This window comes from Cyrtonyx montezumae, unplaced genomic scaffold (assembly GCF_038088225.1).
Source record: "Cyrtonyx montezumae isolate F1298 unplaced genomic scaffold, pur_monq_1.0 scaffold_3, whole genome shotgun sequence".
In the NCBI taxonomy this organism is placed as follows: Eukaryota; Metazoa; Chordata; class Aves; order Galliformes; family Odontophoridae; genus Cyrtonyx; species Cyrtonyx montezumae.
In genome coordinates, this window is record NW_027072034.1 from 106309148 (window position 1) to 106335218 (window position 26071).

At 39.8% G+C, this 26071-nt stretch overlaps 1 protein-coding gene across 6 annotated transcripts in view; it reads right to left on the reverse strand.

The window, feature by feature from the left end:
• Nucleotides 1–26071, reverse strand: part of NR2C1 (nuclear receptor subfamily 2 group C member 1) — a 90771-nt gene that overhangs the window by 62966 nt on the left and 1734 nt on the right. For 2 of the 6 annotated variants that reach the window (XM_065742691.1, XM_065742689.1), the window contains exons 2-7: nucleotides 19083–19270; nucleotides 16770–16845; nucleotides 11733–11840; nucleotides 5987–6217; nucleotides 2779–2860; nucleotides 234–413 (exon numbers count right to left, since the gene is read on the reverse strand). In XM_065742691.1, the coding sequence (XP_065598763.1) occupies nucleotides 234–413; nucleotides 2779–2860; nucleotides 5987–6217; nucleotides 11733–11840; nucleotides 16770–16823 (655 nt within the window). In that variant the 5' untranslated portion in view covers nucleotides 16824–16845; nucleotides 19083–19270. Of the gene's footprint in view, nucleotides 1–233; nucleotides 414–2778; nucleotides 2861–5986; nucleotides 6218–11732; nucleotides 11841–16769; nucleotides 16846–19082; nucleotides 19271–20181; nucleotides 20197–26071 lie in introns of those variants that run through there. The other 4 variants (XM_065742690.1, XM_065742692.1, XM_065742694.1 and 1 more) reach the window with 4 other exon arrangements.

The window sequence follows — 26071 nt, forward strand, 5'->3', positions numbered from 1 at the left end:
GAAACAACTCATTCTCTTTTACCACACGCAAAGCGACTGAATTTGTCAAGCACAGCACCTGCCTGAAAACATTTCAGCCTTCTGGTAATACCAAACCTGCACGGTTCTTCGAAGGAAAAAAATACAATGACTTAAAACAAAAAAATCAAGATAATCTATCTATCCTACTACAAGAAAACAGGCATTTTGTAACTCAGCTGCCAGCTGAAGTGATGGGTACTTTTCATACTCACAATCTTGTTTCATTCCGAAGGCGATGCATCGCTGCAGCCGGCAGTACTGACAGCGATTCCGGTGGTGTTTGTTGATGACACAGTCCTTGGTTCCTCGGCACGAATACACCAAATTCTTGCGTATACTCCTTTTAAAGAATCCTTTGCAGCCCTCACAAGTTACTGCTCCGTAGTGGCGCCCTGGTTTTGGAATAGAGTGTAAAATTAATGTTGTAACTTATGCTATCTCCTCTTCTTTAGACACTGTCTTTTCTCGAAACACTCCTGTTTTTCTCCAGAGGTTACAGACTTTAAAACACAGCACGTGGCTACAGAACAACACAAATATAAGTGAAATTTCTGCTCTAAAGCACTTCACCAGGATACATTTTTCAAAAGGACAAACAACCAAGTTGCTTATTAAGCTCTTGTTGACCATCCTGATAGCAGTGTTAAAAAAGCATTTTCTTCAATACAAGATTCATTACAAATTCATCTGTATAAACTGTAATGCATTATAGCTAATGGAAACTTTTCTCTAGCTGCATCAATCCTATCTGCCTGAAATGTCTAGAAATTCTGGTTTCTAGGTTTTCTGGATTCCCTTACCAGAACCATATTGGCACAGGACTAAATGTGAAACTTACAAAGCATCATATATAAAATATCTCTAAGTGTAACATTTTAATAGCAGCTGGGCTGGTGAATAAGCATTCACATATATCCACATTCGTAACATCCATCCTGCAGAGCACCTGGGTGGTTTCTTACAGAGTCATAGAATCACTGAGATGGAAGGCACCTCTGAAGGCCATCCAGTCCAACTTCCTTGCAATGAGCAGGGACACCCACAGCTGAGGGTGCTCGGTGCCCTTCCAGCCTGACCTTGAACGTCGCCAGAGATGAGATGAGGCTTCCACCATCTCCCTGGGCAATCTGTGCCAGAGCCTCACCACACTTATTGTAGAAAACCTTTTTCCTTATATCCAGTCTAACTCTCCCCTCTTTCAGTTTGAAACCATTTCCCCTTGTCCTACAACAACAGACCCTGCCGAAGAATCCATCCCCTTCTTTCTTCTCCCTCTCTTTGATGCAGTTTCTTGCACTGTTTGGAGGTGCCTGCAAGGCAGTTTGTGTAACAATTCTTGCTGCATAGGGGGCACATCAGAACCTACAGCCACTCAGGGAAACATGGCACTGCCCAAATTCACTATCAGGGCTGATAGTGAATTTAGATACCATGGGTCAGGCTGGAGTGAACAGCTCCTGGGATCACCTGCCCCTCATGGTATGCCCCAGTCCTCCATAGGATCCCTCCCAGCTGGAGCACACCAGCCAGATTATATGTTTATCGTGTCATCTTATACTTTATAGCTGGCGGAAATCTGTTTTGTGATGCGTGATATCTGACATAGGTTTAGAGGAGCTATAATTTTAAGCTACATTTGACTTCAGTAGCAAGTTTTTATATTATTTTATTTTCTAAGCAGTTCCTGCTACACCCACCCTACCGGCTTTCACTATGAAATCCTTCCCTGCCCTCCATTCCCATTGCTTCCCAAAAAGAAGTATTTAATTGCAGTTATCACATTTTGGTATTATTACTGGAGGACATCAGATTTCAACCAGATAAACTGTAATAATTTTCCAAGGGAACAATGATTTCCCCTCCTAGTCTAAATCGAGCTAAATAAGTAAAGAGTCGAGTTAACATCTCATTTCTCTTACACCACGTTACCTTCGGTAACAAAGTGAAAAGAAAAAGGAGCTTTCAGCTCACCCTTTTAAGAAAGATAAGGCATCGTCTTTCTTAAAAGTAAGTAATTTCTGACAGATTTGAAACGCCTGGTGGCAGGCACACATGCAAAAGGAATGTGGGAGATGGGTGTAAAAGTTCTCCAGTACAGAACTCCCAGCATACTCATTTCCAATCTCATTATCATTATGCAGAATTTAGTCAGTGAAACATTGTTCCTACCTTACTGCTCTGTTTTGACAGTGAATACAGTGTTTATTTTTAACTGAAACTATAATGCATCTGTGCAGTTTTGATAATGGCTCTTCAAATAACTAGCTGTCCCACAGGAATCTCACATTAGCACTTTTTTCGCATACCTACAATGTCTTCTTTACCTGTTGGTTTCGTATTTTAAATAATTAAAAGGTTTCTCACCTGTTTCTGACTTGACAACAATAACATAGTTCACTGCATGATCTACTTTAAGTAACAAAAAGCTCTTAACAGCAAGTCACCTAAGTCATTTTTTCAGCCAATTTTTACAATACAAAATAAAATGTATTAGCCTAAGGAAAAAAAGGCAAAAATTATCTGGTAGAAAACGTATCGAATTTCTAAAGTAAAGCAGAAGTAAACATGTCCCACCCACAGACACTAGAACAACATTTACTTTAATTCTCTGCTGAAAAAAGCAGTCTATCTTTTCTATTAGTGTATGTAAATACATATATTTATATGTATGCAAACCGTTACATCCCTTAAGAACTTGAAACTGCTTTTATAAAATTGCACTGCTTTACTAAAAAAAAACCAACAAAAGTGAAATACCTGATGCCTTGTCCCCACACACTACACACAGATCAAACACCTTATTTAGGGCCTGCTCATTGGGAGAGTTGTCTGTTAAAATCTGAAAAAAAAAAAAGTAGAAAATGAGGTCATTTTTAATCCCCTCACCATCAAGAAATATTAGAATAAATCACGTCTGTGGTTTCTTCTAAGATAAGGGACCTAATTGACACTCTGAGGTTTTCTTGGCTATGTTGTACAGCCTCCACAGACACAAAGGAGCTGAGCTACCTGCCATGCACTGTGCTCCTACTGCATGGAACCAAAGTTTTACCTGTAATGCTTCCAAAAAGGTTTCAAGATTTCATTTTATTTAAATAATAACTCTGCAAAACAGGCTGACACTTTCAAAAACATTTATGCTCTGCATACTCATTTTGTTGAATACATACCTTTAGTTGAATTGTGTATTTATGTTCTAATGGCTTAATCGTAGTATGACAGAAGCAAAAGCATTAAAAAAATGCAGTGTAGAGGCTGTTATTTCTACATTCCGATCTGCCAGTTGTTTTTTTATAATAGGCACAGGTGGTGGACTGGTAGAAAATGAATTCTGAACAGTACCATTCGTTATCAAGTGCTATATGCTTTGGTTTTCAGTAAGTTTGACATTATGGCTGCATTCATGTCTTACTCATTTTTCCCTTGCCCCTGGAAGGCTTCACTGAGCACATCATGAACCACAGCACTACAAGGCAGGCACTCTGGCCTTCTATTTGACCTTAAAAAGACCTGTCCCACTGAGATAAACAAAGCACAGAAAGATAATCCATGTAAAAAAGGAATCCAAAGGATCACAACAACAAGCAGCAAGCAAATATCATCTTGACAATAACGTAAAGTGGAAAACAGCACATTGTTCCGATTAAAAAGTGATATAATTTAGAAATGCTATGAGTTTCTAACTTCTACAGTATCTTAATGGGAAGTCTGGCATCCTCATTCTTGCTATCCTTATTCAAAACAGGATCTCTGATAAGAAGAAAGGTAACTTACTGGAGGAGAAAGTACCTTGTCTTCCAAAGAGAAAATTAAGAAATCACTCGTTTGGAAAACAGCACAGGCTTATATAAGGGAATATTTCACAAGGCTCTCTCTTTCTAGTTGGCCTTTACTAATAACACTGTCTCCAAAATTCAACTTCTTGTTTTTCAATATAACATTTTCTTAAGAAAAATAATCGTGACACGTTAAAAGGACATTAACCACAGAATTGTTACACATGTTCATGACTGTATATAAAACAAGTAAACAGATTCAAAGTCCTTCCATAGAAGGAAGCTGTAAGTTCCATGCAGGGAAGGACTATAAAATTTGGCCCAGGAGGAGATAAAAATTCCAGACACACAGAACTCACCAATTGACTTCAAATATATAGAGTAAACTTGTTCATTAAGGTGAAGAACCACTGAAGGTGGAACAGATGATGGGAGAAAGAGCCTTGCAAAGTGTCAATGTAAAGATAAGATGCAATAAAGGAGAGATTATCTGCACAGTAAATGACCAAGTATTTCAAGTGAAGGTGACAAAATAAGAAGGGTGATGAAAAGGGGAAAACTGCAGATGAAAGACTCTTTAGGACAGAAGGTATGAAAAAGCCTAAAGAATATGGAGTTGAAAAACTCATTAATGGCACTGTTTTTTACCCACGCTGAATGTCAGTGAAATACAATCCCTGCAGCTATATACTAGGTGACAATAGACCAATCCAACTGAAGTGAGAGCTGTTGTTTCTTAGACTGTGCTGCCCAAACTGCGCATTCAGAACTACAGCTGTTAATTTCTTGTCCAGACTGCCCCTATATACCTCAGTCTTTAAACCAGTGTGGCACACTTCTCGTCTTTTAAATTCTCTTTGAAAATAAATTTCTTTTGAGGATTGCTTCAGTTTTATTGAGGTCTACCTAAAATACAAAGAGTATGAAACCACCACACATGCTGAAATTTCCCTCCATCAGATTGCTTTTTGCTACTACTTGTGCAACACGTGAATCGGAGTTGTGGACTGGCTCCCAGAAAAGCAGTAACATAAAAGATCAGGAGTCTTCATTTGGGAAAAGAGAATACTCGAAGGAGGCTATGACAGCGATTTATAACAGCAATAGAATCCTTTATACCACAGTTTTTACTTCCATAGGCTATTATACAGACCAAGTCTGTTGGAAATAACAAAGAAGTTGGGGGTTGGACTCAATGATCTCTAGAGGTCCCTTCCAACCCCTACAATTCTGTGATTCTGTGAACTTTAGTGGCAGTTACTGAAGAAGGTCTCACTGCAATCTCCAGGTCAGGAGGTCCCTTTAAATCATCAAGTAACAGAATTGAAAGGACATAAGCAGAAGGACCATTATTTACTTGCCCAGTTTTTAACACTTACTTAAGCACTCATTCCTGGCCACTGTGCAGGTGTAACATACTGCACTAAGGAGCCTGCAGCTGTCCTCATGCTGCCTGGACTGCCACACCAATGTACTTTACCATCAGAATAGATGTACAAGGGTAAATCAGTATGCAATAACTATGCATTAGCTGAAGTGCAGTAACGCCCTACTTCATGCAGAAGAAGCTCACATCTCCCAGGTCTTCTATGTATGTTCGTCACACCCTTGGAATGAGTGCCATCACATGCGGGTCAGCTGGAGATATGGGGCAGAAGACTTGGAATCTGGGGGGTGAAGACTAAGGAAGCAGCACATACAATGCATGTGGGAGTAAAGAATGAGTAATGACCTTCCCTACTCATAGTCTGAGAAACTGCCTTGGAGTACAATTCATGCAGCAGGGGACAGCTTATGAACAATGGTGTATGAAAAGGAAAACAAGCAGAAGGAAATGTTAAGTGATAAAGACAAGGATGAAAAGACTATTTTTTCAATATATGAAAATGGAGTCAATAAAGCAGCAATAATAAAGGACTTGGTACAGCTGAAAACAACAATAAAAGTAACAGTATTCTTTCTAATCTTACATGCCAGGATACAAATTTTAAAAGCAGTATGTTTACCAAAAATACCTGTTTTCTTTGTCATTTCTAAGCATTGATGCTAACTCCTAATGCAAGGAAAAGTATAGCATTAAAAAAAACAAAAACCTCAAAAAAGGAGAACCCAGACATACATATTTGGAAATAAAACATCTCTTCTTATTCCATTTGAATCAAAATTACAAAATAAAGTGCATTATCTACCTGGATGTGTTGTGCAGATATATCAGGGGATGCAAAAAACAGTTGGTTGACACCTGCAGCATCTGGAGTTGCTAGGATAACTTTTCCTGGAGTGGAATCTTGTCTGGCAAGGATCACCTTGCTTGGGGTAGAGCCATCATGATTTGTTAGGATGAACTGCTTGCCTGCTGAGCTCTGATCAAGTGCTGTAACAATCTGAATCTTCTGGCCCGTCTGCTGATCTGTGACAATCTAATAATACATTTATCTCAAATTGTTATGGTAATTTAAGATCACCTTTGGGCCCAGCCTGGGCATCTAAGAAAACTGGAATTTTGCCTTTAACATTCGTGAAGCAGGACTGTCTTCCCCTCCATCACACAAGAGTTTATACATAAACTCAAGCAAAATCTTGGAATTTCACTTTCTTTTCAATACACTCAAGTCACCCTTGTGTTTGAAATCAAAACCTGATTTAATATCCAACTTTTACAAACAGCCCATGCTTTTACAGTACTACCAAACCCCCTAACAATTACAGCATCCACAAATTGAGGCGTGTGTAACTCAGTCCTAGGACCCGTAAGGTTTGGAGAAATCTTAACTCTTGGACTCACTGCACAGCATGCAAAGTGCTTAGCACCTCCCGCATTTGGATGCTTCACAAGAAACATCCTTCAACACCAACTGCAGACTTCAAAGTGAAAAAAAGACAAGTATCAAACAGCAAAAAAAAATCCTGTTGCACCTTTACGAACATTTTATGCTTCAGGGTTTTGGGTCTGTTTTTTACATACATGTTTCTAAATGAAATACGCAGGTAAAACAGAATCTCTCTCCCCCAACACTTCCTTCTCTTTTTAAACCAAAGAACTGATTTTCGTGTGTCGTTTCTTAATCAAGAATAAACCTACTCACTGCTGGATTTTGGTTTGGTTTGTTCCGTTTTTCCTATTTTCAAGCAGACTTTTATTAAAGAACCCACCAGTAAACACCCATTTTTTGCAAAATTTGTTTTAAGATTATAGTCCTTAGAGAAAATAATCAAGATTCCATATATGTTCCATCACAAAACTCACTTTTTGTCACTTCTTGCCTTTCTCTCCAAAAGCCTTCATGACAAACTGCCCGGTTTAGTCTAGACATTAAGGAAAATAATTCTGCAGTGACTGTTTCCTGCAAACTATCTTTTAACCACAGATCAAACTTAATATTAATGCTTCTAGGTGTCCAACTTCTTTTTTAATTTGCAAAGCACAATTAAAACTTATTTAGGCTAAAATCATAAAATTCCAAGGGCTAAAAATACAAACCAAGAACTTCAGCTGTCACAGGACTGGGGTTTAGGGTAGGGTGGTAAGATGAAAAACCCACAGCAGTAGTTAACATGAATAAAGGGCTTTCCATTCAGTTTTCCAAGACATCCATGTATTCAGGGCCATAGCAGTCCTTTATTTCCCCTTTCAGCTCTTTTCTTTCCTTAACCTACTCCTTATATTCAATTTTTCTTCATTTTATAATCTTTATTTCTCGTGTCATTTCTGACTATTACCTGGAGTATTTCTGAATAAATCAGCCAGTGTTCCCTCCCCATCTCCAAACACCTCTACTTCAGCAGGACCAGGAGAAATCCAATGCACGTAATCCTCAACTGGTTTCAAGCATGTACAAAGTCAAACCCAGAACTGTGCTCTGTCTTGAATATCTAGACCTCTTTAAAAGATACTCATATTTAAGATCTGTCTTATTATCAGCATTTCAAGGTGTGACTGTAAACATAAAAAAAGTAAAGGCATATACTTTATCTAGTTAGGTTTACACGAAGTATATTTAAAAACAACACCTACCAAGCTAAGGTTGAAATTATTTTTTGGATATATAGGCTAAATTATCTGATTTCCAGCTTATGGTCTCACCCTTTATTTTTAAAAACATTATGTATTTGTAGATAAATATGGCAGAAGAACCATTTCTACTTCACACAGTTCACTTCACTACTATTAAACAGTCTTGATTCTTGCTTCCTGGAACTCTAGGGGGATGCCCCTGTAGTTTTCACTGCATGATATAGTAGGTATATCGTTACGTGAATATCCATGCAGAGCTATTCAATCTGCACAAAAGCTTTCTGCAGCTCTGCAAGTTTGACAACTGACAGATGTAACAGAAAGCAGTTTAAATAATTAAGAGCAATTTGTGTGCAGCTGCATTCTTATAGTCAGATACGTGGAAAAACTCCGCTTGAATCTCAGTGGGTCTTAGAAAATGGAGCAACTCAAAGTACAACAACCTTACAATAGCTTGAGTTCAGGTACTTTAAATGTTGAAGTATGAGAAAATAATCAGAGGGGAAAAGAAAACCACTTCTCAAGGAAATCCATCCGGACCCAAAGACAACACATTATATTTCTTAATAATGCGAAACTCAATGTTGCCAAAGGGATCATGCTATAAAGCAGGAATGTAATAGATCAGGATTGACTGCTTAAAAACATCTTTCTTGTTTCTATTTCATTTAAGAGCCCTGATGGTAAGAGTAGATAGTATATGATTTGCTTTTCCTTCATTGCCTCGCCTGTTAATGTATTTTGACTTTCGTTTGAATATAATTTCAATAAATTAAATAACACAATAATCCTCTGTTACTGTTTTAGGAAAAAAAACAAAAACATGCTTAAACACAGAGCACTAGTCTAAAAAAACCTAGAGATTTGAAAATAATTGTCAGTTTAATAACGTTATTCAATTTCTCCCTGCATTGGCTTTAGGTGGCAAGAATATGCTAACTGGGAGCTGCAGGGAATGGCTTCTGTGAGAAGGGCCTGGCACTGCTCTACATAGATCAGAGCCAGGTGCTACAAAAGGGTCCCACTGCTGCCAGAGCTGAACCATGAGAAATGCTGGGTGTGCCTCTGGAAGAGCAGATTAAAAGAAGGAAAGAACTGCTGCATGTCAGCAGCTAGGAGAGAGGAGTGAGAAAATGTGAGAGAAGCAGCCCTGCAGCCAGCAAGGTCAGGGCAGGAGGTGCTTCAGGTGCAGAGCAGAAGTTCCCTGCAGCCCAGGAGGGGCCCGTGGAGGAACAGGCCATCCCCCTGCAGCCCACAGGCACCACACAGAGCAAATCTCCACCTGCAGCCATGGAGGAGCCCACAGAGCAGGACCCGTGCGATGCTGTGCCTAAAGGGTGGGCCCCATGGTATGGAGATGTGTTGGAGCAGTGCTTGGAGAGAAGCAGCCTGCAGGAAGCCCATGTGGGATCGGTTTGGGAGGGATGGCATACAGTGGGAGGGACCTCACGCAGACCAGGGGCAGAGAGGGACCACAGAAGAGCAGCAGAGATGAAGCATTATGGACCACAACCTCCATTCCCATTCCCCTGGTTGAGGGGAGAAGGTAGAAGAGTGTGGACAGGGAGGAAGGTGTTTGCAGTTAGCTGTCAGTTCTCACTACTCTAGTCTTCTATCAATAGCAAATACATTATATTAATCTCCCTATTCTGTGCATGTTTTCTCTGTGACAGTATCTGGAGAGTGATCTTTCCATCCTTATCTAACTCTTAAGCTTTCTTTTCACTGCAGTTTCTCCCCATCCTTTCGTGGATGGTGCAGTGAGAGCAGTGCGGAGGTGCTGAACTGCCTACCAGAGTGAAACCACCACAGAAACAAAGTGCTAACATGCCCTAAATACAGTAACTACTGAAATATGTTTTAAAGTATATTTTAATCATGACTTTGTATTTCAAGATCTTGGATAATTCTTCATGTGCATTTAAAAATAACCAGACAAAGCAAAATATACTAACTGAAATTATGAGCTGAAAATTAACGTTTTTTAAGATTTCACTGAGATATATGTGATTGCACGAGTTTTTTTTTACTTTTCACTATAAATTCTGTTTTGTAGAAAGTTTTCATTATCAATTTCTATCTCATATTGAGTTTGGTTTTCTTTACATTGCTGCTGTATTTGCAGATGCCTGCTGCAGGAAAGACGTAATTCTCCTAAGTGCTGTCTCAAACTTATCAAGAGAAAACCACTATCCCAAAGTACTCGCCATCCACTTTGAGGCAAGAATTGTTGAGTGGGGTAAAAAAAGACAAGGGACAAAGAAAGTATCTGCGATAGAAACAAGTGTCTGTCCAGCTGCCTTTGATGATGAAAAAGTGTATAAAAATCCCTGGAACAAAACTGTCCCTATAAATAGTTCTGCCACGTTCGTAATATTTGCAGTAGCTATAGTCTAAATGTAGTTCTCACTTCCACCCTAACTGTGCCCCAAAAGCTGAAACAAGGGTTTAGACAACTGATACTGGTTTTGAAACAGCACAACTGTCTTGCTGTTCAACAATAAGGGCTCATGGTTTTATATGTCACCCTACATTCAGACCCTGATACTGGAATTACATGAAATAGCTTCCCACTACAAGGGCCAGGGGCAGGCACTGCTCGGGGATTGGCTGGGCATCAGATGGTGGGTGGTGAGACCCTGTGCTGCTGGTGGGCCATGGGTTAGCAAGCAGTTGTGTTGTTGTCAGGTGCTGGTCAGCAGGTGGCAAGTAATTGCATTGTGGCTGTATTATCATTGCATATTTCTTTCCATTTTCCCCTTCTATCTCAAGTCAAGTTTTTATCTCAACCACAGTTGTATTTTGCTTCCAGTTCTCTCCCTCATCCCACCTGTGGAAGCTACTGAACAGCTGTGTGGTGTTTAGCTGCTCAACAACAGCATACATATATTGACAAAGAAAATAGTATAAAAGGACAGCACTTAAACAATTAATATAAATTAATAAAAGGTAAAGCTGTACAGAAACCATTTAAAAGGAGTGAAGGTAGCTGAAAGAATAAAGATCTACTGAATAGGTAAGGCTGGTACCAGGCCTAGAGTACAGGAAGCAGTAAAACAAAACATAGTATCATGTATGGGATGCCTGTGAAGAATCTTGAAAGGTAGGACAAAGCTTGAATGCAATGCACTGAAACAGGAGAAAGCAGTGAAGCAGCAAAAGAAAAAGCAGCCAAGGCTGTAATAGCAGCTGGCTCACTAGGGTGTTTTTGTATGCAACAACATGTATCCTGGAATATTCTGTAGCTAATATTTTTCTCTAGGAGAAAATTTAAGAACAAAACTCTTGCAAGGACTTGCACTAACTTTTAAGGTACAACATTTAAAAACCCTATCCCCCAAATCTTGCTGACCTCCATATACACACAGCTACGTTTATTACAGTTTGCCTACCCACGCAGCCAAAAAATTCCTACCCTCATTTGAATTGGAGATTATTACCTGGTTAGGCTACAAATTAGCTTACTGGGATGTATAATATTGACTGTGATGGCCAAAAGCCAGCATCCTTTAATGCACTTAGGAGATTAACAGCCTTCCTTTCCCATGAACAGTGCGATACAGTATTCCTCCCATCCCTGCTCCAAAACATTGAAACATCCCAACAACTCAGCTGAATCACCAAATCTAAAAAGTACTCTGTTTTTGAAGAGCAGTATCATTACATTATTTAGGAATAACATTTTTTCTATTCAGTTACAATTTTTGTACCTCTTGAAAATCTTATTAAAAAACAAAAACAAAAAACAAGCACTGGAATAATGTTTTATTCCTTTTTATAAAGAAATTATCTCTGCTACCTGAGACTGAATATTTACACTTTAGACAATAAAATGAAGCAAGTAAAGAAGAATCATAAACAAAATTTGGTGGAAATAAAGGCTTCATTGGTGCTTTTAGAATATACTGGATGAAGCCTACCTGTATACGCTGTGGTAAAGAGAGGCCTGAATCTGAAGGGACGATCTGTATTCGTTGCGCTGCCCCATCCATTAGTGTCTGCGTAACAGCCCCCTGGGTATGGGTAATCTAGAAAGAACAAACAAATGTAATAGAGAGGCAGTGGATAGGACACCTTAGGGAGAGAAATACCACCTTAATGGATGTACTGCCATTGGTTTTTATCAACTTCTGATTTCTCTGCACAAGTCTAAGGAGAGGTGAGACTTACTGCTTGAGGAACACAGCTGCTTGCATTTGCATCTAATGCAATCTAATTTAATAGCAAAATTTTGCTAGTTAAGAAATTCTGTTCATCACAGTGTTCTAAAGCCATTTCAAAAATACCTTCAGTGAGACCTTTAGAAACACCTAGTAGAACAATTAATTGTTGACAAACTCATTTCAGTCCACTGGACTGAGTATTTTCTGAATTATTACTGACAATGTTCACGAAACACTGAACATAGTATCTTTCATCATAGCTGCATTACATTTAACCTAACATATTTTTACCTTAATGGCTTACGTAAAACAGCAGAATTTTTGGTGTGGAAACACAGCAATCAGCCTTTTTTATTCCACAGAGCCTTAGAGAGGTACAGCTAAAACAATGGAATTTTCTGCTGGGGGACTACCAAGAAAGTAAGAGCCTGTCAACAAAACATGTGAGTTTACCAAGCATTGTACCCAAGAACAAATTTAAGCTCCTGCTCTCAGATACAGTTTATGGAACTGCTTTAATAACTATCAGTCATTCTTGTTTAAATTCTTCACATGCTATAGCCAAATGTATGTGGCTTTCATTCATTTCATTAGGTTATTTGCCTGAAAAAATAAATATAATTGTCACATAGACAGGCTTGGTGTGAAACATGTTTTTTTGTTTATTTGTTTTTTGTTTTGTAGCACAAAAGACATTTGTCTTCACAGAGTTTTCAGACACCTTTGGATTTAATTATTTGTCCGTAGTAACTCCCCTAACCTTTTGCAGCATGACTGTACAGATCAAAACTCCTGACACATCCTGCAGTTCCTCTATTAATAGTAATTCTTAGTGTTTACATCACTTTGTCCCTATTCAACTTTTCTTTTCAGCAATTGGCGTAAGGAATATACATCCACATCTGCAGTACAGGTACTGTTTTGTGATTGGTTCAGAGCACTTTTTTGCTCCTCTTGGATCAGCTTCCTGACTGTGCTACCACACCACCACATAAGTGGAAGTGTCAGCATAAGAAAGGAGGCAAGAAGACAGGAGGTGAGTGTGAAGGGGAAAGAGTAGGAAGCAAGACCTCCCCTTCCAGTAGAAATACAAACTCCAATCAACCTAGTTTCACCCAGAAATGCATTGTTTTTGGCACCAGTCTTGGCTGTTATAACCTACTTGTCCTGTCCCTTCAGCTTGGTAGGGTTGTTCAGTCATTCATTGATCTGAAACAGGACATTGAAGGTCAAAAAATAGTGCAGCAAAACAGAGATGTGGGCTATTCTTAGTGTAGGTCAAACTTTCAGGACAGATCTCCACAGTGCTCAGAAGCAGATGCATCAGAGCAAATCACAGAGCAGTTTGGGTTGGGAGGGACCTTTAACTGCCTAGTTCCAATCCCCTGCTATAGGCAGGGATACCTCCCACTAGACCAGCTAGCTCAAAGTTGTTAAAAGTTATACGTTGTATATGAGAGATTCTGCTTAGACAATTACACAACTTTTCTCTGTTATCTGAAAGGTCAGTGGAAACAAACTATCATATATGTAGCATACAGAACCACAGATTAAATCAGGTAAGCCCAACTCACAGCCCACGGGCTGCATGCAGTTCAGCATGGCTGGCAACACAGCCCACTCTCTCCCTGTGTTGTAAAGCAGCAGCTCTTCCCTGTGGAGCCCAATCCATCCATGTGCTATTAATGCTGTGTTGACTGAAAGCAGGGCACTGGGAGGTCAGCGCTGTGCAGTGCTGACTCAGTGATGGCAAATCACTCTATGTGTTTAGATACATTGGCTAAATGCAGGGCTCTGAACAGAGAAGAATACACAGCTCTACTTTCCATTTTGATAAAGGAATGTGAAAACAGAAAGAATCCCTAGAGTGGGAAGGGACCCTTAAAGGCCGTTTAGACCAACTCTCCTGCAATGAACCTCCCCACCAATAGTCCATTATAATCAGCTGCCATAGGACAGATGGCAGCAAAGTGGCAGTCTGACACAGTGGTGCTGGATGTGGAAGTGCAGATGAAGTGAAGGTATGGAACTGACTTCCTCCATGCAGAAAAAACGGCACCCACTGACATTCAGAGATGCTTGCTGAATGTTCACGGAGACCAAGAGGTGGATGTGAGCACAGTGGTGTGTTTCAGCAGTAATGATAGCAGGTCACCTAAGCCGGTGTGGACTGTTCTGAGCGAGGCATGAAGGCTCTTGTTCATCACTGGCAAAAATGCACAGCCAATGGTAGTGACTATGTTGAAAAACAGTGTTTTGTAGCTGAGAATTTGCTCCATCAAATGGTGTCATTGTGCTCTCTGTATCTGCTGTTGTTTCCATGGAAATAAATAGGAGGCATTACTTTTGAAGCGACCTGTATACATGCGGCCCATGACAATTTCTATTCACTAAGTGTAGCCCAAGCAATCCAAAAGGCTGAACACTCACAGATCAAATGAATTTCCTACAAGAATCAAGTAACGGCACCCTGATGTAGGAGTGACAATTATCTCAAACTCAGCAAAAGATGATGAGCAGCATGAAAAGATAAACAACACTTTATCCAGGCAAGAACGTACAATTTTAAAATTAAATTTTTGTTCCATGCAAGGAAAGTTACAAATTGACAAAAACGTATTTTTGTGAAAACTGGCATAAAATCATTTGGGATCATTTTATATTTTAAAATGTTTCATGCTAAGAATTATCATTACAAAGAAATCAAAACCTATAATAGAACTCTTCTTACTATTATATTTCAACACAACATAGGAGAGCTTTCTATTTTCTTTAGATTTGAAACATTTTTTTTCCTTTATGCTCTATTCAGGTAATTGTTTCCTTTTAAATTCAATTTAAACCATTTAATAATCGAAGAGAATAACAACGCTAGCAAAGTACTGAAGTTCCATAGAGCCCAAAATTTGGCTGTTGAAGTTCACATCTAATAAGAACATCACCAAGCACATTACAGCCAGTCCAACAATGGCAGGCAGGAATGAAAGACACTAACTGAAGGCCTCTGTAGGACGGCTGTCCTCACTGACCCCACTTTTCAGACAGTGGGCTTCTTCGACAGTCATAATCCTGGTTTACAGAATCCCAGCTTTCACTGCCTTATTTAATTCTTTTTCACCTTTCTAGTCATGTCTGCTTTGAGACAGGTTGGGTTGCACCTTCTACCAGGATAAGGAAACTGATCCCAACCCAGAGAGAGAAGACAGTACTCCAATATCCCATACATATACATATATATATATATATATATACATACACACACACATATATATATATATATACACACACACACATATATATATATATATATATATAAATTTTTTTCAGTTTTGTCAACCAATAGTAACACAGAGAACTGACATGAGGAAGATAACATTGTGTGAGAGTAAGTGGATAAGAGAGGAATGGGAAATGCTTAATCTGCACTGTTGCCAAGCAAGAATTAACAGGCTCAGACACAGTAAACTGCACTAAAGGGTAAATCCTGACCTACACACTGACACAAGGATATCCAGGAAAACTGTAAGGCTGTGGTATCACAAACAACTCAGCTGTGCTGTGTACAGAAGCAGCAGCATTACACCTCCACTCCTTTGGCCTCCTCCCCTGTCTTTCCTCTTTTGGCTACCAGACAACTCCTTCAGACTGCCTCTGGAACGCATTAGATCCTCCTCCAAAACTACTCAACTCATTATTTCAGCAGAAAGCCCTCCATTTCTATCAGCCAGATGCTGGCACAGAACACAGGCACTGAGACACCAGATCAGCTCATTGCCTCACAGAGCCACGTTATGAAACTGAGAACAGTTCTTACAGAGGCTAAGCACCATCATTTAAACCTGCCATCCTCTTCTCCAACTGGACCATATGCTTCAGCTGGGTTTTACTAATTGCCAGTTTCCAAAACACAAGAAACAAGAATCACAGCCCAACCTAGACTTCCCCAAGGAATTATACTACAAAAACAAAACTACACTAGATACACCATTCCCACCTGCAAAGAGGAAAAGGAAGAGAAAGAAAAAAAATACAATTCCCTTAGCAATTCTCAGATGCTACAATACTGAAAACCCTAAAAATTTATACAGAACTGATTTATCATCCTGCCTGCCCCCAGCTGTTGTATTTGAAATCAAGACTGTAAGGAACTAAATTACTTGAAAATTCCTTCTATGTACAGTACCAGACAGGGAACCAGAGTGGATATTTCAAGTTAATAAATACAAGTTTTTGGGTCCTATCTAATTTCAAGCAGTGCTAATGATGGAATTTTCTAGATAAGTACGTGTGCACTGATCCACGCTCCCAGATTGCCTGTGCATCTCTGGAAGTTCTTTGGCTGCAGTACACAGACTCTGCATACAGGGCACAGAAAATGAAAAAAAGGAGTCAGTAGAAACAGGAATTCAATGACAATAAATGAAGCAATTGCTTAATTGGAATGTAAAAGCTATGTAACGACAGCTTCAATTGTAAAGTTTCTAAGTGAAAGCAAGCAAAGCAATTATATAATGAGGCAGCTCTCTGAAGACCACTACATGCCCAAAAGGCACAGCTGAGCAGCTTGTCACTTACTGAAAACACTGCCAGAGCTTCTTTAGCTTCATTTCTGTGGGGGAAACTTTGTCAAGACGAGGTATAACTTTAAGATGGACACAATCAGTTCATCTTCTACGCGAGGGCTTCCTGAAGCCTGGGGTGTACTAAAGATTATTTACTCTTGGGACTTTGGTTTTTACATCTTACTCTGTACATTATTCAGTGTTTCCTAAATACGATGAAAAATGTATGTACCTCTCCCATTTGCTGCTCAATAATTTGATGGGCCAGTTCCTCTATGGTTGCCATGACTCTTAATCACCAGAATTTCCTGTCAAAAAAAAAAAAAAGGAAAGAAGATGCTTAACATCTATAGCCTTTCTAATGAAAAACACCTTCGGGAAAATAGGGCCCATATAAGTAAATTACATTCATAATTGTCCAAAGGTGACACCCCCGTAGAATTTGAAGCTTAACTATACTATGAAATTATTAACTTATTTTCTATTTGCAAATTTCTGTATCTTTGCACTCACATAGAGACTTTGTAGTTTTCCCTCACTGCTCTCACGAAGAGCTACAAAACAATAAACTCTCTGAGAAGTGTATTATTGGCCCTGACATCAGAAGGGACATAATTAGCACCTTAAAACTGGAACATAGACAATTTTGTCAATGCAAATCAAGGGCAAAAAATGTTAACTTCTGAATAGAAACTAACCCATTAGTACTAGTAAGAGTGCCTGAAGGTCAAATTTATAATTAGTATGAGATATTGCTCAGGAAGAAGAAAATATACAGGTTTAAAAACAGATGTTGGATTGCCATCAGTGTTATAGTGTAAGAAGTCCAAACCTTCCTAAGAAGAATTTTCTAGGATTTAACAGATACTGCTGTAATGCAGTACTAAGTATTCAGATTGTTTGTTTGTCTGGGCATCTATGCACAAATGTCCACTAGGCAATGTAAAAGGAACATACACAAATTATGAAGCACTGCGTGTAATTTTCTGACATGAGTTGTATTAAGAACACTTCTTCTACAAACCAAGATAGTACTCTTACATTAAAGGATTTGTCTATACAGAATATTTACTTTGTTTCAAATACAGAATACACTTGAATTACACAGCCTTCCCATTGCAGACAAAGTTAGTGTTAATAGCAAAAGTTATATATATATATATGTGTACAGCTTTTCTATAACAAATATAATCAATTGATTTTCACCCTTTAGCCCTGCCAGAACTTCTAGGAACTACCTACTATTCCAGTGATCTCCAAACTTTCCCAATCAATTATGCAAATAAAAAATGTAATTTATTTTGAAGCCCATACTGTTCTTGCAACTGAAAATAGAGATATCTTTTGACTAAGGCAAGAGCTGCTGCCTTTGGAAGTGTGTATTGTGCACTACATGCTCACTGATGGAAGGGAAGACTACAGAAATACTTGGGGCCCATATACAATTGTTAATCTCCCACTAGCATGCGGTACTGTTCATTAAATTAAGTCAGAAGATGACAGATGTACACATAAAACACATAAGACTGAACCTTATGTTGAAAAGCATTCCCTCCTTAGAAAATCTAATCAGTACCAGTATCTTTGCATGAGTGCTCTATTAAACCACTCATGCATACAGCAAGCTGCAGAACAACTACTGTGAAAGATTTTCAAGTCACCTAATGCATTCTAACAGATGTTTTCTCAAATAGAATGGCATGGCAGGAAGGGACCTTTTTCAAGCCCATACACTCCGACTCCACTGCTGTGGGCTGCCCCCACCAGCTCAGGCTGCCCAGATGCCCCACCCTTCCTGGCTGTTAACATCTTCACGAGTGGGGCACACGCTCATTCTCTGGGCAACCTGTTCCAACACCTCAACACTCTCTTAGCAAAAAATTTCCCCCTAACATCTAAGCTAGATCTTTCCTCTTTTAGTTTAAAATCGTTTAGTCTTGGCCCATCACTTGCAGAGCATGTAAAAAGTTGGTCTCCCTCCTGTTTATAAGCTCCATTTAAGTACTGGAAGGCTGCAATGAGACCTCCCCAGAGCCTTCTACAGGCCGACATGAGCTCAGTTCTCTCAGCCATTCTTAAACAGAAGAAGTGCTCCAGCCCTCTGAATGTAGAGTACTGACAAAGTACTGCATTGCAGTATGGCAATAAGTACCAGAAATCGGTACTGATTAAAAAAAAGCCAACAAAATCACGTCTTAAAAGCAAATAAAAAAATAATCAATAGACAGATAGACTGTTGGATAAGACATACTTTTTGCAAAGAGATTTTACTCTTTAGTAACAATATCAAAAATACAGTGCGTATGACAATATTTTGACCAAAAAAAGGGAGTAAAAAATTGAGAGCAAGAACAATTCTGAAATTCTGATTCCATAACTGACCCTGGTTTGTGATTGGGTCTGGACTAAAGATCTTTTGAGGTGTGCTCCTGCCTGCACCTCCTGGTGCCAGCGCTGGTATGTGTGACCTCTTAGCCAGAAGCAATGTCTTATGTTAGTCTGTGTTAGTTTTCAGCCCAATGAATTACTTAACTCATTACATTACCATAAAAATGCCACTGCTGCACCAGTGGTGGGTGGTGTGGAACTGTAGGATCACCCCTTTCCACAGCCACAGAATTTACGTCCACTTAGGCCATCTGAAGTCTCCCATGCTTTCCCACAGTTCTATAAACTGTTATAAGATGAGCCTTGGAGTTTAGACACACTTATTTTGGAATCTTATGGATGAACCTGGTGAAGAAATAAGAAAAAGAGGATGAAAAAAAGCAACAGGCAGCCCCGAGGACAAAACAGGCAACACACACAACTGTGAAGTGGTCTAGCACACTTCTGGTCCACATGCTAAAGTACTGTACAATCAGAAGACTGATAGGGTCCTATCTCACTCCACTTCTTATTTCCAGGAAGAGTAAAATTTTATAATTGTAAGAACTATAATAGTTAAAGTTACTCTGTAAAACAAGGCAAGGAAAGCAGTACAGTTATAAAGTGTCTGACACATTAGCTTATTCACAGCTAACCCTCGCTCTTGACAGCAAGATACTCTTCTGCAAAGACTTTTTAAAACCTCTTACTACTAGATTTTATTCCTCCAGTTAATAGCTACTTATCTTTTCAAGTCCCAACACAGAACTAAACGTTGTTTGGTTCCACATTTTTGCAGGTCCAGTATTACTTCGTATCACAAACATTTGCTCAGTTTACAGTGTTAAGGTGCTGCTGTCTCAGAGCAAACACATACAGAAAAAAAATCTATTCTGTGAAGTCTGGTATTATCAGATTAAATAATAAACAACATTTATTTAATCATTTAGTGTGCTGCAAACCTCAGCTGACCATGCTCATACCTCTGCATACACAGAACATGATACGACACTGTTAAAAGTGGTGAGAAATGATATACGAGAAGCCTGTCATCGTGGTTCAAAGAGGAATATACTTATTAAAACAAACAACTTTATCAAATGATCATCAATTATTCATTCTAAGAGTTATTTTTCACTCTATACGATGCAAAAATCATCTCAGGTAGCTACAATCATCATATTCTTCCCTTCTCAATTTTTTGTATTAACTGGAATTTCTTCACTTACTGCCCCACTCTAACAGGACTACCTGAATGTAATCAATTCCTGCCTCACTTCTTACTTTTCAATAATGACTGCTTCCTTCACCTACACCAATAAAGTTTTCTGTAGCAACCCCAGGGCAGACTCCCAAGCAATCCAGACACTGGAGTTCTTCCATAAACTCAAGTCTGAAATTCCACAAGGATAAAAAAACAAAATGCAGGAATTATTTACAATTATATACATGATACCACTGAGGACAAATAGAAAATCCTTCACTTGGCAAAGAATTTGAGGTCATTTGCTACATTCCCCGGGTTTTTCTGCATTTCTTTAGCACAGTTTAAGTACTATGCACCTAACAACATCTGGCCTGAGAAATACAGGAAGGCTAAACTGGGAGAACATTCTCCTGGGTCTGAAAAGTAACAGGGAAGTTTAAAAGACCCCAAAGCTATAGATGGAATGGCCTCAGGTTGCAAAAGGGAGATTCAGGCTGGATATCAGGAAAAGTTTCTTCTTTGAAACTGGAGCTGCACTGGAACACAGTGCCCAAGGAAGGAAATGGTGAAGACAGTATCCCTGGAGGTATTCAAAAACCACGTGGATGCAGCACTGAGGGCCACAGTTAGTAGACATAGTGGTAATGCACTGACAGTTGATGACCTCAGAGATCTTTTCCAGCTTTAAAGATTCCACAATTTTTGAATTTTGATAATACAAGTTCATAGACAAAACTAAGACTATTTATAATTGATAAAAGCTAATACCTCCTTCTGGAAACTTTATTTTTTAAACACAGTGACTACATCAGGCCTGGTCTATGAAGTTATGCTGATTATGAGGCTACAATCTTAATTCTGGTTTTACACCAGCAGGTAGAATCACAGAATTGTAGGGGTTGGAAGGGACCTCTAGAGATCATCTGGTTGGAAGGGACCTCTAGAGATCATCTGGACCAACCCCTTGCCAAATCAGCTCCCTAGCCCAGGCCGGGCAGGTAGGTGCCCAGGTGGGTCCACCACAGCAGTTGCCAACAAAGCATCAATTCAGTTTAGATAAAAGCAACCAGTCTGAACTGCTTAAACAGTACATATAAGCAGAGACAGGATTAATTCAGTGGGGCATTCCAACCTACACTATCTCCTCACTCCAAGTGCACACGTGGATGAGCTACTTCTGAATTTGCTGCTCAATGACGAAGCAGTAGTGTGCTTTCCTGAAGTTTGCCTGAACTGTTTGTATTAAAACACTGCCAACTACTCAACTGTATCTTGGCTCTCTCTGCATTATAGCCAGGATGATAGCTAGGAGCACTAATTTTTTCAGGAGTTGTGTTGATGCCCTCGATTACAAAGCACAGCTCTTCAAGAGCAGAATCTTAATTTTGGCCTGAGGAGAAGGAATTTCCATGGACTTAAAGAAAAAATGGTGCAACTCATTGTCTCTGACATTTGCAAATGTCATATCCAAGTACAACCTAAAATACAGGCTGATGAAAATTGGGTTCTTCCCTCATTTACCTGACATGACAAAAGTTAAGACTCATATCAATGCACTTGAAAACATCCCTCCTTTGTAATCAGTATGACTCCTAATTGTAGCCTAACGTGCAGTGTTGGGGCACCAGGCCCAGCACTGCATGCCAGGTGAGGGGAGGGGTTGTCCTGTTCAGCATGGGGCTGTGTCAGGGGAAGGTCAGGCAAGGTTCTTCACCAGAGGGCAGCGGGCACAGTCCCAAGCTGACTGAGTTCAAACACAGTTTGGACAGCACTCTCAGACACAGGGTTTGAATTTGGGGTGATCTGGTATGGAGCCAGGAGCTGGATTTAAGATCCTTGTGGGCACCTTCCAACTCAGGATATGCTGTTTTTATGATCATTGTTACTTCTTTACATCAGACGTACAGATCTTGCCCTCGTTTTTCAGGGCCTTCAAGGTCTAAAAGAAGAGATAAAAGCTTTAACCATAATCATTTATTCCAGTGACACCACTGTTCTTGCTTAAGGTCCCAAATGGCTCCCATTAATAGCTTTCTGCAGATCTACCATTAAGATCAGAAACACTCTTTAAAACTCAGTGAAGCATTCCTTTAGTTTTTCTTAAAGGAGATGTTACCTAAGGAAAGTCAACATTTAGACTGTGAACATTATTAGACCACTGCCTCTATCCAACCATTCAATGTTTTCTCTTTTTTATTTTTAACCCTTCATGCTCTCAGTTTGTCACTAGTGGTAAATTTCTGAGGCCAGAAATTTTCTTCACACATAACACAGGAAGGCTGTTTCTCTATTAACATAGGTGCAGAGATAAATATTAGCATCTGTATTTATACTGATTAGATGTACTTTACAACTATAACCTTTGCATTTGCCTTTCACATTATCTGTGGAGTGCTTGACATTATTATCTGCCATATCATTAAAGTGAAAAAGGAAAACTCTTCCAAAAAACCTATGAAAGAGGAACCAACCCATGGGAAGGTAAATTCATATATCCTCCAGTTTTCTTCTAAAACCTCAGTCCTTCAGCCCCAATTATGAGAAGTACCTAAAAGCAGATATTCTAAAAGAAGACAGGCATCAGGCCTCCTCTGAGCAGCACACTTACTACACCTCTTTAAGCTTTAGGTTCCTAAATGAAATACAGCCTTAATTTCTTACTGTGCATAAATACTAAAAAAAAATTAGTTTATGGTCCTACTAAATAAGCTGACAGAAGCATCCAAGATTGCTTTTAAATACACCACTGTCTTCAGTATTAGCTCAAACTCACCAGCACTGAACCTGCCATCACAACCCATAGTTTTCCTACTGCTACTTTAGACAATCATTTCAGGAGCCACAATGCCAGTGGTTCCTGAGCTTGCATAAAATTCAACAACCACTCTTTTCTGCTCCTTCCTGCTCACAGGTGCCAGAGTTTCCTCATGTTTTATTCAAAGTAACTCGGGAAAGAATTATTTAGTTTGCTTTTGGCTTACTTCTACAGAAAAGGATTAGGAAACACTCCCCTGAGAAGCAACAGCAGATGTGACAGCCTCTAATTCCTCTGCCGGTACAGGGGTAACTCGTACCCTCCCCCAGGGACAGAAGTTATACAACCCTAATTATCTCAGTAACAAGTTTCCTACTAATTGCACACCAAAAGGTTGTACCAGAGTAAACCAAGGACTGCAAAAGCAATTGCAGAAAGAATTTCTGATAGACTTTCCATAATATTAATGGTAGCATCCCTTATGCCATTATATTGCATTGCACTACTGGTACAATTGCTCCGTTCTACAGCATCTCAGCTCTGACCTAACAACCTTCACATGAACAAGAACAGACTGCAACAGTCTGAAGACACAGTATGTGGATAGCTCCTCGGCCCCAGAGATCTTTAACGTATTCTCTTGGAATGGTCAAACTAGTTTGACTCTGTATTTATGTATTATTTATGCATAGGAAATATGTAAATATGTACAACTTTCTGGTCTCATATGAAGAAATATAAGAGCAATGTGATTTTTTAGGAAGGCTTGAGAGGTTAATATAATGAAAACTTGCTAGAAAATAATTCCCTCATAGAAGAGGCTGTCTTAATCTTCTTCTATAGTCATATTACTTCAGCAATAAAAGATTTCAATAAATCCCAGAAAACAAACTAAGGATGTGCTATTTCAGTGCACGTCATCACACCAGGCTTACAGCTGATCTGTACCTTAAAATGGAAACTAATCCTCACTTCCATTCCCAAAAGCATCACACGATGATTATGAATTCAGCATAACCAATGCCGAACTTGTCTAGCAAATACCCACATGTAAAATGCAAAGCACTCACAAATGCCACTACTATTAACTGTGGAGGAGTTTGGAGATTTGGTTACTTGTTCCAAACAGATTTCTTTACACTTTGGAGCAGCATTCTGCAATGCTTTACAGATCATCAATTAAGCCAAGGCATCCAACACATCTGCGATGTGCGTGACACCACTCCGCTCATTGCTTCCTACACTGAAAACTCAGTGAACACAGAACTAAATGAGCTGTTCCTGGATTATCTATGAGCCATAATGCTCAACATAGTACAACAGTTGCAGACTCCAAGGAGTAACATTCTCTTTATCCCTGAGCTAAGGATTATTTATGTGACTCATGACACCCAGTCAGAGAGCATTTATTAAATCTGCATGGCATCAAGATTTAGGGAGTATGCATGTAAGAGACCAATAACCACAGGAAACAAGCAGCTAAACCTGCAGGCAGGGGAACTCAAGGCACTTGCAAAGCACAGTGGAATAATTACAAGGCACACTGCAATAGAGTAAAAGATGCACTGGCAGCCATGCCTGTGCAGTTCATTTAAAATCACTGCTCTCGACGCTTTCGAACTGCTATGTTTAATTTTTCATGGAAGCCAAGTGCTACAGTGGGAGGAAAGAAGAGGAAACAACCCTGCAAGGGCGAGTTTTCAGGAGACTGCAGAGTCCTTCTTACAGTTTGGGCCACCAAAGGGGATGGTCACACTCCTATCCCACTCAGCAGCCCCACAAGGCCCTGGGGCAGTATGGAGAAGAAGAAGTACAGGGGCTGTCTGCAACCTGAGCCAGCTCCCAAGGGCACTGGCTACTGGACACAGCCAGGTAAGGAGATACTCTGATTAACCAGGCCAAGCTGTCCTACACATCTTCTGCCACTGACTGCTTGAAGCTGGCAAAACTGTCCCGTTACAAGAAGAAAAACAAGAACATGCTGGTTCCCTACACCAGAGCTGAAGTTGGGAAACAAAGCAGCTCAGGAAGTTTGCCCGGCTACGTAACCCTTACAGCCAGGTCAGTTCCCTTACATGGCACACAAAGACTGCACTAACACCTAGCAAGCACAAATCCTGCTTTCCAAACACAGGCAGGCACTACACCCACTGCAGACAGCATGGCTGCAGCATTTCATGAAGCAGGGCAGCCACACTGTGGCTGAGGGTCTGCTCCCAGTTCTGCACTCATCTTTGCAGCCGTGCAAGCTGATCTTCTGAACTCATTTAACCTGCAGTTAGCAGATCCTAAGTGTAACTCAAGGAAAGCAGAAGACAACTTTTCTGGAAAAAGCCCATCTTGTTGCAGCAGCTTGCAGGCAATACTTCAGTTGCCATTACAAGTACAATGTGAAGTGGCTGCTACAAGCACTCACCGAACTACAGCCCCAGGCAGGCAGCTGATGGATGAAGGCACACCTTCAGTAGCACCAGCTCACCCCTTGCAACTTGCACGTGGTCCTAGCTGCAGACATCTCCCTCAGGAATAACAAACTGAGTTCACCTTTACAGTAAATCAGTGTCAACAGCTTCAGAAGGAAAAAAAACAAACCCTCTACATTGTAAATATCAATCCTCTTCTTTCAAAGGACATTTGTGTGTATGTTTGGTTGGTCGTTTCTTTTGTTGCTGGCTGTTTGGTTTTGTTTTTTTTTTTGCTTTCTCAGCTTCACAGTACTGCAGGACTTGGTTCTATTAGGCCTTCAGGTTCCTGTAAGCGTGGATGTAAGACACACTGGAAAAGACATTCAGATTGAGTTATCAGGACTGAAAGCTTTAGTCACATTGACACTTACACTGCCCTAATACTTTGGAACAAATTATCACAAAAAATAGGGCAGTTTTCACACCACAAATTTACTCCCAAGCTACAAGCAGCGACCTCAGCTTGTCTGGAACTAAATAACCACTAATTATGGCTAATATGACATACAAGAGGGTTTGGCTTTAGTTGTTTTGTGTGCGTTCTGTGTACAGGTTACTGGTTCAGCCTCCTACAAAGGCAATGAAATATGTGACTTATCCCAGTCTGTCTTGCTATCAAGCTGAACAAAATTCAGGCTAGATTTGACAGGCTTCCAGGGAAGGCCTGACCAAAACACTGCAATTAATTTAAATTACTCTGCATTAATACAGAAAGGCAGATCTTAGACCACGATTTTCTG